General features: G+C 41.3%; 3 protein-coding genes across 5 annotated transcripts in view; 1 reads left to right on the forward strand and 2 right to left on the reverse strand.

Annotated features, from left to right (window-relative positions):
• LOC106745920 (N-alpha-acetyltransferase 15, NatA auxiliary subunit) overlaps nucleotides 1–3306 on the reverse strand; it is a 51965-nt gene extending 48659 nt beyond the window's left edge. Inside the window, exons 1-7 of the mRNA XM_014621941.1 lie at nucleotides 3152–3306; nucleotides 2494–2841; nucleotides 2200–2334; nucleotides 1966–2110; nucleotides 1623–1880; nucleotides 1211–1521; nucleotides 204–485 (exon numbers count right to left, since the gene is read on the reverse strand). Of these exons, the coding sequence (XP_014477427.1) occupies nucleotides 204–485; nucleotides 1211–1521; nucleotides 1623–1880; nucleotides 1966–2110; nucleotides 2200–2334; nucleotides 2494–2841; nucleotides 3152–3208 (1536 nt within the window). The 5' untranslated portion in view covers nucleotides 3209–3306. The remainder of the gene's footprint in view (nucleotides 1–203; nucleotides 486–1210; nucleotides 1522–1622; nucleotides 1881–1965; nucleotides 2111–2199; nucleotides 2335–2493; nucleotides 2842–3151) is intronic.
• Nucleotides 3307–4457: 1151 nt separating this feature from the next.
• LOC106746153 (DNA-directed RNA polymerase III subunit RPC3) lies at nucleotides 4458–7294 on the forward strand. 2 transcript variants are annotated; one of them, XM_014622407.1, is made up of 7 exons: nucleotides 4458–4631; nucleotides 4977–5095; nucleotides 5223–5353; nucleotides 5539–5776; nucleotides 6210–6572; nucleotides 6681–7041; nucleotides 7134–7294. In XM_014622407.1, exons 1-7 carry the CDS (start codon nucleotides 4485–4487, stop codon nucleotides 7266–7268), a joined length of 1494 nt encoding a protein of 497 aa, XP_014477893.1. In that variant the 5' UTR covers nucleotides 4458–4484; the 3' UTR covers nucleotides 7269–7294. The 2 variants fall into 2 exon arrangements, with proteins under 2 accessions (XP_014477893.1, XP_014477901.1); XM_014622415.1 differs by lacking the exon at nucleotides 4977–5095 and having other exon boundaries at nucleotides 4554–4631.
• A 2206-nt stretch (nucleotides 7295–9500) lies between these two features.
• Nucleotides 9501–15445, reverse strand: part of LOC106746143 (transcription factor Sox-5) — a 66036-nt gene continuing 60091 nt past the window's right edge. For both annotated transcript variants that reach the window (XM_014622385.1, XM_014622395.1), the window contains exons 7-9: nucleotides 14509–14556; nucleotides 14155–14307; nucleotides 9501–13012 (exon numbers count right to left, since the gene is read on the reverse strand). In XM_014622385.1, the coding sequence (XP_014477871.1) occupies nucleotides 12513–13012; nucleotides 14155–14307; nucleotides 14509–14556 (701 nt within the window). In that variant the 3' untranslated portion in view covers nucleotides 9501–12512. The remainder of the gene's footprint in view (nucleotides 13013–14154; nucleotides 14308–14508; nucleotides 14557–15445) is intronic.

A 15445-nucleotide genomic window follows, 5' to 3' on the forward strand; every position in this document is an offset into this window, starting at 1 on the left:
CAAATTTCTGTCGTTATAATTTGGAAGACGTGTTCGCTGTAACGAGAATTCGAGAACAGAACTAATTTACCTCGTAAGGTCGTATAGTTTCAAAAGCTCGGAAAAACCCCCGATATTTTTCCTATTATCCGCCAATTTCTGCCTCAAAGGTGAAGAAAAATTTGTTTAGAAAAAAATTCACGCCGTGTAGCGCCACAACTCACCCTGTCAACTTCGTGACACTTTTTTAAAGCCTCCCCGTACTTCCCAAGGCGCATGTAAGCGTAGGCTGCCTCCGTTTGGATCCACATGCACTGCATCTCGTTTAAATTCTCCATAGCTAAGACTCCCTCCCTCGTGAACTTTCCACACGTCTCTTCCGCCTCCTTAATAAGATTTGCGCGAAGCATATACTTGGCACATTTAGAGTTAATATATCGATCGGCTGTATCCAAGCCTTGCGCCTCATCCAGCCACTTGTAAGCTTCGTGGACGTTCCCCGCATGCTGTTGAGAATGCACGGAGATCCTTTTAGACTGTATATCCTTAGACCTTGTAGCGTTTCCTCGGGTGAAGTCCGTATCAATGATCGTCGCTTGAAACTCGTCTCAAATTGAGGCGATCGGATTTGAGCATAAAGTTGACTGCGAGTCAATTTGAAGGTTTGGTTATATACTGAGCAAACGAACGAGGAACGAACAGCGAATGCAGATTTTTATTGTCATAATTTGGAATGTGTGTTCGCTATGATGAATTTGAACAGAACGTTTCGCTCGTAAGGTCGTATAGTTTTGGAAGCTTGGAAAAAATTGACATTTTTCGCATTTTCCGCCGATTTTTTCGGTCTCTGTTCTTAGTTAAGAAAATTTGTTCAGGAACACTCGTGTGTGTTCGACTGAAATCTGCCACGTTTACTTTTTCCCGTAAAGAAAATAAGAAACTAAAATAAAAAATCGCGGAATAATTAGAAAAAATGCAGGTTTTTCCGAGCTTTTAAAATTATACAAGGTGGCTCACCAACCAAATAATGTTCGTTTGCTCGGTGTATATCCATCCTAAAGTTGGATCTACAATAGGTACGGTAAACTTCGGGTCTTTTGCGCTAAATTGTAACAAAAAATCTGAGTGCATCACACGAGACGAGTTGCAAGTGATGACCATTAATACGGGCCGCAAACAGTTTGTTGTAACAGATCGCGTGACGTAACGGGCGCGTTATTCGATATCCTACCTTGTAAATGCGTCCTTTGGTAACAAAAAGTTCTATAAGCGTAGGAGTGTGGTCTATGGCAGCGTCGATCTCGATCAATGCCTTTTCCGTATGACCGAGATAATCGTAATGTTGCGCTAAATAATAATACGTCCACAACAGAGCGGACGCCGGTTCTCTCGGATTATCCTTTTCCTCGTCGCTAAAGTGCCCGTGAAGTTTTAACGCCTCCTTGTATTGCACAAGTAGAGATGATATGATTTCAACTTTTTGCTTATCGGTGTACAACGAGCGAAGGTTCACGAATAACGGCGGTACACCTTTGTGAAGCCCTGAAACGAGCACAGGTTGAGCAATACGCCATACGTAGATAAATGAACGCGGAAACGTGTCGTTCATTCGCGAGCAATGTGTATGCCGGGTGAGAGATTACCTCTTCGTAAATATCGATCGACCAGGGTCTTGAATTCACTCCCTGTCGCATAATTGAGTTGCAAACGGCGCGGCGCTAACGCGCGGGGGAAGAGATCTTCGTATCTTTGGAGCATGTGCAACGTTTCGCTCGGCGAGGCGTGTTTCTCAGCCTCCGCTAGCCTAATGTAATACGTCGTGTTTTCCGGATTAATGTCTAACAGCTCCTTATACACCTGTTCCGCTTCCGCGTACTGCTTCAATTGAAGTCTCAGTTTACCTGAAGGGAAACGGGATTGCAGAGGATCGCTGGAGGCAAAATTCGGTGACACGAAGAAGTCGAATGAATCGTATCGCAAACTCACCATAGGTCTCTTTCACAGTGACTTTGTCACAGATTTGATCACTATACTTGTCTAAGTGTTTTAACGCCTGTTCGCTCTCCCCCGACTCCTGGATGACCATGTTCTGGTACAGCAGCAACTCGCTGTGTTCATAATCGTAACATATCTGCGCATTTTGTAAATTGCTCTGTTACATTACATCGATCGCATCTCCTATCGATGGATTAACTAAAACACGACATACATATAACGTACCATTGGAGAGTTCCGAAAGGTATCTAAAATTTTCAACGCCATCTCGTAGTCTCTCAACAAATGATATGAAATAGCGAAACCGATCCAAGAAGCTCGTTGAGTAGGACGTAACATGAACAACTGATATCTAGTATCCTGGGGGAAACAAACGACCGATTAATCAATACAGGATGTAGATCGAGGGAAAAAAAAGGGAAGCAGATTATAACCGCCGTACGTACGGCGTTACAATATTGCTCGTACACGAGAAAATAGGCGTACTAAACAAAGTAACTTACTCTCTGGGATATTTACCTTGTAGCCCTCCAGATCCCTCATCTGTATTTGTAGCAGCGACAGATCCCTGAGAATCTGGATATTATCCTTATCCCACTTGAGCGCGTTTCTGTAACATTTGATAGCCTCGTCGTACTTCTTGTCTGACCGCTGCAGGAGACCGTAAACGTGCCAGCAAACGTGGGACTGTAGGTCATTTCTGAGGCCACGCCGCACATGATCATAGGCTTCTTCTTTGCGGCCCAAGCAGTTCAGGGTAAGACCTTTCATCGCCAAGGTCTCTCCATGCTCGCTGAACTTGGGATTTGATAGGATCTGCTTCGCGAATTTTAGCCCATTCTTGTATTGTTTGTGTTCGTAACACCTCTATAAGAAACACCGTGGAAAATGCATATTAGCGAAGCGTGCGTAGGGGGTGTTCGGTGATCCTTATTCTAATTTTGGTAGGTTCTGTTTCGGCGTTTCGGCGAGATCGACGATACCGATTCCCGCCGGGGCGCCGCCGGCCGTGACGGTTTTTCCATCGTAACGTCAAGCACGGCGCCGCGCACCGCGGTCGCCAGTGACTTTTTCCCGTTTTTCCCGAAGAGTGCTTTATCATTAGAGCACGACGAGTGCACCCTATTAGCCGGAGAGTGAGGTCCAAAACAGAGTATTTTCATCGGTCGTTACTCACCAGGATTCGCTTAAACAAGGCATTTTCTTTGGGTGGCAACGGGTTGCTGGAGGGCATTTTTGTATAACTACAAAAATAGGGGGCCTTTTCCACCCGGTAAACTTAATTTTCCACCACAAAACCTCGTGGCCACAAACGAAGAAGTCGATCCTCGATCACGTGATCATCTGCGACAATGCTGTTCCGCCGGAAGTGCTGCTGCCACGGTACCGCACAATTCAATCGATCATTGCGCTCCACCGATCGATCTTCAACCCCGAGTTTCCCGAGTTTGTTCCTCGTTAAACGATTCTTCCTGTTAACACACGCGCATGATAAAAATAATAATAATTTCTTAACTGCTTATCTGGAATTTGATACAGCGGTGAAATAATTTTGCGTGTTCGCACAACGACGGACGGAGGCGATATTCATGTGAAACATTGGATTTTACGGTAAATCTTATCATTTTAGTCAGCTGTAAAGCAAAAGATTATTAAGTAACGATATAATTATACAACTTGGTCAACGAATGATAATCTCCAGTACTCCAAATAAGGCGCGACCGAAGCACTGTGCGACCTAAATCTGAAACAGCCAATAGTAGTGTCCACTAGTAGTAGTGACCAATAGTAGAAGACATTCAGCCTTTGATCTGTTCTTTTTAGCTGCGCTGCTAAACTGGTGCAATAAGAGAGCGAGACAAGTATATTTCGTAGCGAGCTAGTTAGTAGGTCTGTTCGTTTCCGCTGCACTGCTGAACTAGTGCAATAAGTTGAAGCGAGACAAGTATATGTTTTCTCACTTCAACTTATTGTACTAGTTCAGCGGTGCAGCGAAAACGAACAGACTTAGTATATACGGTGGTAGATTCTTGAAAAATACTATAATTTACTATAATTTCTAGTAACTTTTATATCCGGCCAACAGCTCTGTCCGAGATCCAGCATCATTACGTACGACGAGCATTGTCGAGTGTATTGATTGGCTGTTGAAGAAAATTTCAAGGGTCCCTAAATTTCTCTCTAGACGCACTAGAAAATCTCTATGTGACCGTCAATCGGCACGTCGGACAAACTCGTCGTACGACGCATGTAAAACGTGATCTGCAATGAGCAGTAGGAATACTTATGAGTAAGAAATTAACCAATCGTAGTCGATTATTCTCCTTACATTCGAATATGATTGGTCAATTTCTTATTCTTACTTCTTATGAACACACTCCTACTGCCGATTGTAGACTACGCTTAATATACCAACTTTGGGTGCGTTTTCCGTCCATAGATGTTACATGTCAATGCTTCTTCTGGTATGATTATATTTTTCAGTGCACAGAATAGATAGATGGATCAACATGTCAGCTGTTTACAACAAATTATGTTCTTTGCTATTGGAAGAACATTTTGGACCTATTGTACAGCGTGTTGGTACCGATTTGATTAATAATGGCGGGAGATCATTGCATTTGATACTGTCCACAGTAGATCTACCATCTGCAAAGGTATAGTAAACAATAAATGATGCGTAACCACATATTAGATGTTGTTTTTTTTTTATTACATACTATTATGACGCTTGTTCTTTTTATTTGTACTGATGTATTGAATTTTTGTTCATTTTCCTCCAACGCCACATCATATATCTGTTTCACTCTAAAGATAAATTCTGCAGTTTAGCTGAAAAGAACAGATCAGATAATATTGCTTGAAGTTTGCTGTTTATACGTGAATATTACATTTACGAGGAATATTATGTATATACCTGTATATGCAATATCTGTGAATAAACATTCCCCTACTTTAAAGAGTTGTTATTTACATATGTATTTTTTCTTTGTTATATTTAGGTAAAAGAAGGACTATATGTTCTTATTAAGTATGGCTTTGTCACTTATCATGTTGACCAAAAGACTACTTTATACACAATAGACTGCAAAAAAATTATTATGATTCTCCGCTATCCAAGGTATTTTTGTATATCATATAGAATAATCTACCAATACTAATTNTGGTGTAATTTATTGCTTAGTTTATATATTTATTTATTGTTTAGTATATATATCTATTGTGTGTATATACAATATTAATTGTAGGTATATGTTTCTTGTGAAAACTCACTGTGGAAATGATAGTGAAATCATGCTAGAGGAAGTCTTGAAGCATGGATATATCACAGCATCTGATATGATAATAAAGACGTACAAAAAAATTCAGGAATTACCTTGTAAGTATATAACCTGAAGACATAATATCGGTTTTAAATAAATTCGTTTTGATTATATTATTCTTTAAGTAAAATCATTTCTAAGTACATTTCTTAAGAATTATTTGTTACTGTACTGTAATAACATAATAATATACGCGTGAGATGCAAGTGCTTGTGTATTAATTGTTTATGTATTTCTTCAGCATCTCAAGAACCTTCTATTCCAAATTTAAAGGAAACATTTGAATTATTAGTTAAGAACCAATTTCTAATGCGTAGCCATTCCTTTGACACAATGCTGGAAGATACAAAGCCCGATTACAATTTACCGAATCTTAATTTGAGAGCCATTGCCAACTTATTACAAAATGAAAAGGGTGATCCTGGAGATAGCAAGATATATTGGAAAATCAATTTTGATCGATTTACTCAAGATCTTAGGTAAGAATCCTTAGTAATTCTTAATTATTCTCAAGAATATCCATAATACAATAAATTTTGACAAATTTTGACGTACGAACAAATTTTAATATCTTTGGAATAATTAAATATAGCTTACATATAGTTTTTTCGCATATTTGTTGACCAATGAAGAACTCATTTTATAATAATGTAATAATATTTGAGTTATATACAATGCATGTGTTTTCTATATGAGGACTTTGAAACGTGCTTCAGATTAATACGTATAATAGAAGTGAAAGATAGTATAATTGAGAAATGATTGCATTAAATATTTTATTGGCTAATAAAGTACTGAAAATGGATTTGATTGTGAATAATGGATTAGTCATACTTACTCATTCTGAAGATATTGAGATTTTGGGTATATCAAGAGTTAATATAATGATCATCATATATACGTAATGTGCAGGGACCAAGTTGTTACATCAGCCATAAGTCGGAGACTTGATACAAATGCTGGAGAACTAATGACGCAGTTGATCAATCTGATGTACTTGCGCACTGCACCTTGGGCAGACACGTCAAATCCAATTCCATATACGGAGATAAAGGATGCAGTGAAGAAATTGAATTATCCCGAACTGGAGCAATATCTCGAACAGTATTTGCATCTTATAGAAGAAGACAACAGTCAATTTATCATGCGAGTTGGTGATTCCGGCGGAGGACAATACAGTGTTAACATGAAGAATGCGTACAATCAATTAGCGTGGACAACTTTGGAAAATATTGTAACGGAGAAATACGGTAGCAAAGCTGCGAGAATTTTTCGGTAACGGTACAAGCGCTCGATTCTCAAAAAAAAAAAAAAAACAAATTACGCTTTATTATAAAATGAAAGTGTATCGTTTCACATGTAATCGTTCGTTTGTGACTTCAGATTGGTCCGAAATAAAACCTCTGTCGAATTGGAGCAAATCCAGCAGGGTGCAATGATGCCAGCGAAACAAGTTAAACTGTTAACGTATACTTTGGCACAAGAAAATTATATCCAGGTGCAAGAAATGAAAAGAAGCGGAGTTTCAGCGGGACCAATGAAGACATTCTTCATGTTTTATATCGATCTCAATCGAGTTGTTCAAATGCAAGTTGAGCACTGTTATCATGCCTTGTATAATATCATACAGAGACGAGACCATGAATCAACCAGTAACAAACGCATGATAGATAAACAATTGAGGGTTGAGATACTTACCAGTAACTTGAAAGAACACGGCGCTACAGAAGAACAATTAGCTGATGTAAGTTGATATATTTATATGAACTTTATATGTCACACGTAACTGCAACAGAAGCGAACCAAATGGTGACGATATGAAAATATTTTTGATAGATTGCAGAAATGATGACTCCGTCTGAGAAGCAACAGCTTGAAAAAGTGCAAAAGTCAATAAAGAAGCTAAGCGCCGCAGAACTGCTAATAGATGAAACCCTGTTTTTGTTACATATGTATCAGCGTTATCATTAATAACTAATAAATTAATTTATATTTTACATTAATAAAATAAATAACTTCTATATTAAATGTTTTCTTTTTTTTTTTTTTCAATAAGGTAAATGGATGCAAGACTGACACTCTTGCATTTATTTATTTATATAGATATTTATTTATGTGTAATAATGATTATGCTTGTAAAATACAAACAACAAAGAGTACCTAGCTTTCAAATTATTATAATAAATATAATCATATACATATGCGCACATATACATATACATACATACGTACATGAATATATGTATATATATGTTAATGTGTGCGTGTGTGTGTGTGTGTGTGTGTGTTTATATAATAGTGCTGTTCTCTATTGTGATACAGTGCATTTGATGTCTCTATCTACGAGGAAAAGTCATCTTGGATCATATTAAAAGAAATAAATAACCGTAATTTCCACGCCAATGTTCACATTCATATATTTCGACTTGAGCGATGACGGTATGTACTTTTTGTTGTAAAATGAAACATGAGTTAGGAAGAGAATTAGACACATGGTTCACAGCCAGCTGGTGGTGCGTTCTCAATAAGAGATTTCTATTTGGAGTTTTTCGATTGTATACTTAATAAAAATGTTCTTGTATTTTTTTCCCCCGATATGTGATATTTCGTAACAACGGTAAATGCAAGCGCTACATCTCTAGATGATTATATTGCACGACGCGCGTTCCGAAGTATGACTTTTCCTTTGCTCTACTATAATGCTTTTGTACGCTCATCTTAACACTGCCGTGATGAAAACGGACATTATCCCGTTGTGAGGATGCATATCAATAAATAAAATTCAAGGTAGCATCATGTAAGTAGTGATTTATCCATCATCCTAAATATATATGTATATATATTTTTTTGATTTTATGCTATTGATACCAACGGTGTATAATACGATCACGATACGAGTAGTGTTAAGATGATTGCGAGAATTTTATTTTACTCACATCTCTCTCTCTCTCTCTCTCTCTCTGACTGTTTTTATATTCTCTCTCTCTCACTCTCTCTCGCTCGCTCATTCTCTCTTTTTCTTGCCATTTGCAACGGTACTGCGCATACTATGTACACATTCTTGGTACGTACAAGTTTCATCTAGAAATAGTGTATACCTAAAACTAAGATTGAATTTCGGTAAAGCGTTATTTTATTATATATATATTTTTTTATACCATTAACAACAACGTACATGTAAATGAAGTGAATGCTTGGAATATTGAGAGTGGATGTTAGTGTGTTCACTTTTTTTTTATGTTAAATATACTATAATATTAGTAGCGTAATTCGATTTACAATTTACTATTCTTACAGTTTGCATTCGCATTGGTTGCATGTAAAGGCCAGTAAATATAATAATCTGTGTGCTGAGATTATATCGCGTATTAACGTTCGTGATATCCGAAAGTAAGGAGATCGCCACCACGGAGACATTAAATATCGTTGCTAATTTCAGCGATTATAAATAGGTGGAAATCGCAATCGATGGAATGCAGAACCGATTTTCATTAAAGCGGACACTACGAGAGTTAAGTGAAGGCCGATGAGATTTTGAAATGATAAACACGGATCGGATTTTATTATGTGCGCGATTTATATTATTAGATTAGATTAGGCGGTTTAATTTGGTAATTTTGCGAACATAAAAGTAATTAAATTTTTCAGTACGAATATGGCACAATAAAAAAAAAGTGCAAGATAGGCGGATCTTCTACTCGAAATATTTGACGTTTCTGTTAATTGCTATTATTTACGGCGAAGTGAAGAAAAGAGAATTCAGCTCTTTTATAACGTATCTCTGAAAGTCTAATTGGCGGCAAAGAATTGTGACTTGGAGAGAAATTTTCAAACATACAAAGTGCAACATGGGAATAGAGGATCTTGATGAATGTATAACTTTGACGTGTTGGCGCATGCGATATTCTGAAGTTACCACAATGATAAGCATGGCGACGAGAAACCGTGTCTGACGGAAAGGAAAGCTGCGTTGTACAGAATACGACGATTAAAATTTGGTGGGAGTATTCGAGTATAAACGATCAACGAACTTCTACTTGCCGTTCTTGTCTAAACTGGCACGTACAACCTTTTTTGCTACTAAAAATAATAAGGCTGATTACTTAAATAATAGTACTAAGTAGCAACGATGATAATAATAACTGTAATATTTATAATGATGATGACAATAATAATAATAATAATAATTAATATAATATAATAATAATAATAATAATAATAATGACGACGACGGTGTCGATAGTAATAATAATCATCGCCATCACAATAAAGACAATAATGACAATGAAAATAAGAATACGTGTCGCGTTTTAACATTGTTAATCTACATACCTCGAATAATTACATACATAACGTAGCTATGTAGATACATCACAATATAGTTACACTGTACATTAATAATATTGACGCTCGTGTCAGATCGCATGATCGATAATTATCCCCGACGTACATTGTACAAATCCATTATATACATAAAATAAATTATTATCAACATTAAGCTATCCTAATCTGACACCTATCGAGGCCCCAAAACGAAACAGGTGCAGATATATTGAGGATACTGGCTCTCTTTATAAAATTATATTAGGTACCGTGTATATATAATTGCACTGATTATAAATAACAAAAAAAAAAGAAAGAAAAAAAGAAAAGGAAAAGAGAAGTGGAAAAAAAAGAGGAGACGCAAAAATTCGTTTTTCACGTCGAGCCAACGAGGCGACTCGGAACTAGAGAGGCTTTGATCGACCCCCTGCCCGCGAAAACGCTATTTGGCACATAAGTATTATCACATCGAGCTCCAAATCATTATCATCGTTACACACACATCGCCGCTGATCCGATCGTCTCTCAGACTACGCTGCTGCTGCTGTTTCAACTACCGTTTACAACCGTCGTTGATTCGCCTCTCGTTACACATCGGTTTGCACGAGTTCGCACGAATATCTCCTCCGCATCGGCCCCCCCTCCTCTCCCTCTTGTATCTCTACGTATACGGCAAACCTCTCTTCGTTCGCGAACGTAATAATCCGACGAATAATGGAGAAACACAACGCGCCGTATCTACCGTTGTCGCATCGTATCCGCGGAAACAAACGCGCGGAAGGTGTGCTTTTGCGCGCCGGATCGATCGAGACCGCAACGCTGATCCTCTCCGCAACAACTTTCGTCGTGACGCGGGGTTTGACAGTGAGAATTTAAGGCGCAAGATTTAAGAAATCGACCAATCATAATTGACCTTTCTTCCGTAATTCGACTGTGATTGGTCAATTTTTTAAGGCTCGGAGCTTAAAGCATCTATCGTAGACCGGGACTAACGTTGTACTAACAGATCGACGTTCCGCGATAACGCTCCGTCCTGTCTTTCACCGCTCTCGTCACTCGGCCTCCCCCCCCCCCCCCCCCGCGAGTCAGTCGACTATTGCCTCGGCTACGCGCCGTGTGTATTACATTAGGATCAATAAATTAACGTTGAAAATACTATAAGTACTAAGCATTTTATAATATTACAAATTACGAAGATCGTCGCGTTCTCTCTCCCTCTCTATCTCTCTTTCTCTCTCTCACGCGCGTGCTTCTTCCTATATATGTATATATACGCGCGGGACGAGTCGCGCACGAGCGAGCGATCATCTTCTTTAACGTGTGTGATGGTTTTTTTCTTTCTTTTTCGTTTGGTTTTTCTCACTCTTCTTCCGACCGTAATTCGGCGCACCGAACGCAGTCGTTATATTACGTGTACGGTGGTGCACATTGGGCAACAGGCTGGCGGTCGTTTAGGTAGACAGGCAGGTGAGATTAGAACGCCACGTGCGCGTCCGGACGCGCGCGATCGTTGCGGCGGGCGGGGGATGCGCTGTTAGATGCCAGTTTCTCTCTCTCTCTCTCTCTCTCTTTACCTCTACCGTCTTTTTTCTTCGTTTATCTTTTTCTCCTCCTCCCCGTTCGACACGCCGCCGGGCGGAATGGCGCGTACCGAGTACGGAGACACGTACACACACACACACACTAGAAGGAATAGGAACAAGACTTTTTCTTTTTTTTTGGCCATGCATCGTGTCGCGCGCAACGTGGTTCAACGCGATGTCGTCGCTACGTGATGTATCGAAGTGTCCGATCGAGGGAATCGGAGTCACGCTAGTCGTCGCGAATCCGAGTGTCGGCGCGGTCCGATTTGCGATTGTCTTATATAAAAAGTCGTGCGAGTGGGCGCGAGTGCAGCCCTCGCTCCGCGACGGCTGGGAGGTGCGAGGTTCACCGGTGCGAGCGTCGTCGGCCGGTCCTCTCGTCGTGTCCCGTAACGCGCTCAGCTACACACCGTTGCGATCACACGCGCGTTTATCATTATCGCGCGTTCCTCGCGCGGGCCGCACTTTTGATTACGATTACGATGAGAAGGAAAGAAGCGCCGAGAGAGTTCCGCCGGCGTGGTGCGCCGCTCCGACGTCGCTCCGAGCGAAGGACGGCGATGGTGGTCATTCGTCTCTCCCGGACGATCGCTCGTGTCGCGAAGTCGGCCGGTCGGTTTCGGTCGAAAGTGGCGAGATGAGACTCGCGGGAACCGACCCCGTTGAAAATCTCCGGGTCGGTCGGGAAAATATGGGAATCCACGTGGGAAATTCAATATCCGTGCGGGTATCCACGTGGATCGTCACCTAAGACCTGGGTTCCCTGTATGGACTTCTTATGCGGATTCCCACCCGGGTTTCTTCAACGAGGGATTCGAATTCGGATGCAAGGACGAACGATCGGGGGTTTTCGCGCGAGGGAGAATTTGATCGCGCGGAGCGAGAGCACGACCGAGCGACGCCTCGGCGGACTCTCCGAGCAGACGGACGCGCTCCTTGACGTTTCGTGATGGCACAGAGAGACAGAACGTTTATATCACACAATCTCCGGCTCCGGAGAGACGGCGCGTCCTCCTCTCCGAGAGCAGTCCTCGGGCCTTTCGTCACGCTTTCGAGCGCGACTTTCCGCGCGCGCGCTTATCAGACGCCGCCGTTCGCTGCCTGTGACGCGGCTCCCGCGTGTCTCAGGAGACGCGCGTCACACCGAGACGGGCGATCATTCCGGTTACCAGAAGAGCTCGTGGGCGAGTCTCGACGTGGACGCCGCCGCGACGACCGTAGCGGCCGCGGCAGCCGCCGCTGCCGCGGCCGATGAGGATGACGAGGACGATGCTCCGGGCGGCCATAGCGGCTGACCCGGAGCCACGGTTCAATCCTCGTCGTGGTGCCGCGGACTCGCGTCGTAGCCGCCGATCGAGCCCGAGTTCTCCGGCGAGAAGTTCATCATGTCCGTGGGCGAGAGGCTGTCCTGCGGGTAGTAGAAGGACGGGTGGTCCGAGCTCGGGCCGGCGGCCCCGCTGCCGTTCAGCATCGTCGCCGGCGGCGAGACGGAGGGACGCGCCGACGGGCCGGCGCCGGTGCCCGGGTGATGCTGGGAGCCGAGGTCGGCGCCCACAGGCGACAGGAAGCCCATCTCCGGGCCGCCGTCCCGCACGCCGCACCACATCCGTATGTTGTTCTGCCGTCGCTGCCGCATCAGCGACTTGTACTCGGAGATGCGCATCTTCTTGCCGTCGACGATGCACGTGCGCTTCGGCCGCGGCCGGTACCTGTAGTCCGGGTGCTTCTCCATGTGCAGCTTCGACAGCCGCGACTGCTCCTCGTAATAAGGCTGCTTCTCCGAGTTCGACATGGCTTTCCATCGGGCGCCTGCGAACGAGCATGTGAGTGAGTGTCGGGAACCCGCTTCTCCCGGGGAAAGATCACGCGTGAAATTTGCCCGTGTGTAATCATGTGTCCGCAACAGGAAAATACTGTTATTTACAAATTATGGGAAAAATGCGGCCGAAGTAGATGCTTCTGGCTACTCGCGCCCCTGACAGCGCATGATAGCGACGTTTAATTAAGTGACATAATCGCATCATTTTTTTCCGTATAGGCATGTACGATCATATATGTAACCGCATATACGGGCAAAATTTATATGTGATTTTATATAATTATATGTAGTCATATATAACTTTTTTTTCCCGCATTCCTGAGCGTCACGCGTAATTCGGTAATTTAGACGCGATGAATCTTGGAAATTTTTTGTTTCTTTTTTCTTTTTTTTTTTTTAATAAACGTACAATTTTCACGGCTCGTGTGACTGAATTCTCCGTTGCCGCGGAACCAGATGAAGACTCAACTGTTGTCCCTGCGTTAAACCTTTAATTTTACAATACAATAAAGGAGCTAAGATAGCAAATTATAAGTCCAGTTCTAATGATATAATTTACTTCTGCTTTGACCATGTCTTAAATTTTCATTATCATTGTTTTTAGCATCAAAATAGGTTGTTTTGAATACTTATATAAATTTAACGATCGAAATATCGACAGAATTTGTAGTTTCAAGGTAGCGCTAAAATCAAATCTGTATAATCGAAGACCCAAAAAAGAGAGAAGTTAACGTGTAGTATCGTTAAAATAGGTTTTTACTAGTCTATAGGCCACCCAAGTAGGTGCAAATTATCCTAAAGGATATCAAAATTACATGAATAGGAATTCGATAGGAATAAAAAGATTCCTGTAGACAATTTCTACTCAATCATTCGTTCTCCACCGAGTTTTGATCCAGCCGAATATTCAGACGAATGTTTTCGATGACGGAGGTTTCGGGAACAGAGATATCATTTCTCGTCACCGAGTTTTCATCTGGTTCCACTCTCAGTCACATGAATTGAGATATTTTCCGTATATACGAACGAGTCGGCGGTATTATTTCACCGAGAAGAGAGTACAATCAGCGATTGAACGCCACTGGTTATATAAATGCGGATACGAAAGGTGATACGGATAAAGTATGCTTACCAAGAATTTTCGATATGTTCGAATTGTGCATGTCTGGGCAGGCTTTCAAGATCTTCCTACGTTCGTCCTTGGCCCACACCATGAATGCGTTCATAGGTCGCTTGATATGTGGTTTATTCTCACCCTCCCTTTTCTGCTGCCTCACCATTTTAGCTGAAGAGTATGCGCGCGCGCGCGAGAAAGAGAGAGAGAGAGAGAGAGAGGGAAAGAGAAAGAAAGAAGAGGCGTTAGATGTCACGTAGTCGCGATTCACGATACTCTCGTGAGAAGCGAATCTGATTTCGAGGGCGTCGCTTGGCGCTCTCAAAACAAGAGCGTAATATCAGCCTAATCGTTACTCATAGAACTGCTTACCTTTTTCCGTTATGTCCTCCGCTACTTTATATGCCGGGTCTCGCCACACTGCAATTTCAAAACCGAATCATATATACAAGATACGACGTGAATACCGGGACTGTACATCCTTTTTTACGAAAGAATGCGCAATTATTATATGTAATAGGCAACATGCACTTTACTCATATTATATCAGTATTCTTCTATAGGTAAATTCAAATTTACGTAAATAAGTTAATTAAATTAATCATCGACTCATTTCTCGTTTAAAAATTAAAACTTAAAAAATTTCAAAAATTTCTAAATTTGAGATTTAATTCAAATGAAATTCACGTATTTCAAGGTTGGAATTTCCTGATAGACTTTGTACAGTCCTTATTATTAGACGCACCTTAATTTTTCACATTTCATCGACTTCCGAGGATCAGCTTTATAATACCGGCTCATCTATCGGTCGAATTATGTTAAGGAACCATTATTCTATAAAAAGTATTTTTTGTGATGTCATTTCACTCGGCTGTTACAATAACCTTGAACAAATATGAACCCGCGCTAGTTGCATTGTTGATAATAACGAGAACATACGTGAGCTTTGAGTGTGTGTGTCAATTGAAATTTAATTTTGCTTATTTTTTATTTTCGCTTATTTGTGACTTCAGATTCTCCGCGGAGAAATGAATTTTCGCGCGAAAAATATTAATATCGCTTGCAAAAATTATGGATGAAACAAGTGATTTGACACCTCGGAAGCTTTTGCAGAGATAAAAGCGCTGATTGACACCGAAAATTATTCCAATCGTGTAAACATAAAATTAGTAGCCTTTCTTCTCCTCCTGTATTCAATTAAAGAATCAAAGTTCGTCTGATAATATGAGACTGTATATATTCGTGACCGTGAAGAGCAACTTCAAAAGTGGGGGGGGGGGGCAATTCCACCCTGCCCGGATCAAACGGG

This window comes from Dinoponera quadriceps, unplaced genomic scaffold (genome assembly GCF_001313825.1).
Source record: "Dinoponera quadriceps isolate SergipeBrazil2010 unplaced genomic scaffold, ASM131382v1 scaffold120, whole genome shotgun sequence".
In the NCBI taxonomy this organism is placed as follows: domain Eukaryota; kingdom Metazoa; phylum Arthropoda; class Insecta; order Hymenoptera; family Formicidae; genus Dinoponera; species Dinoponera quadriceps.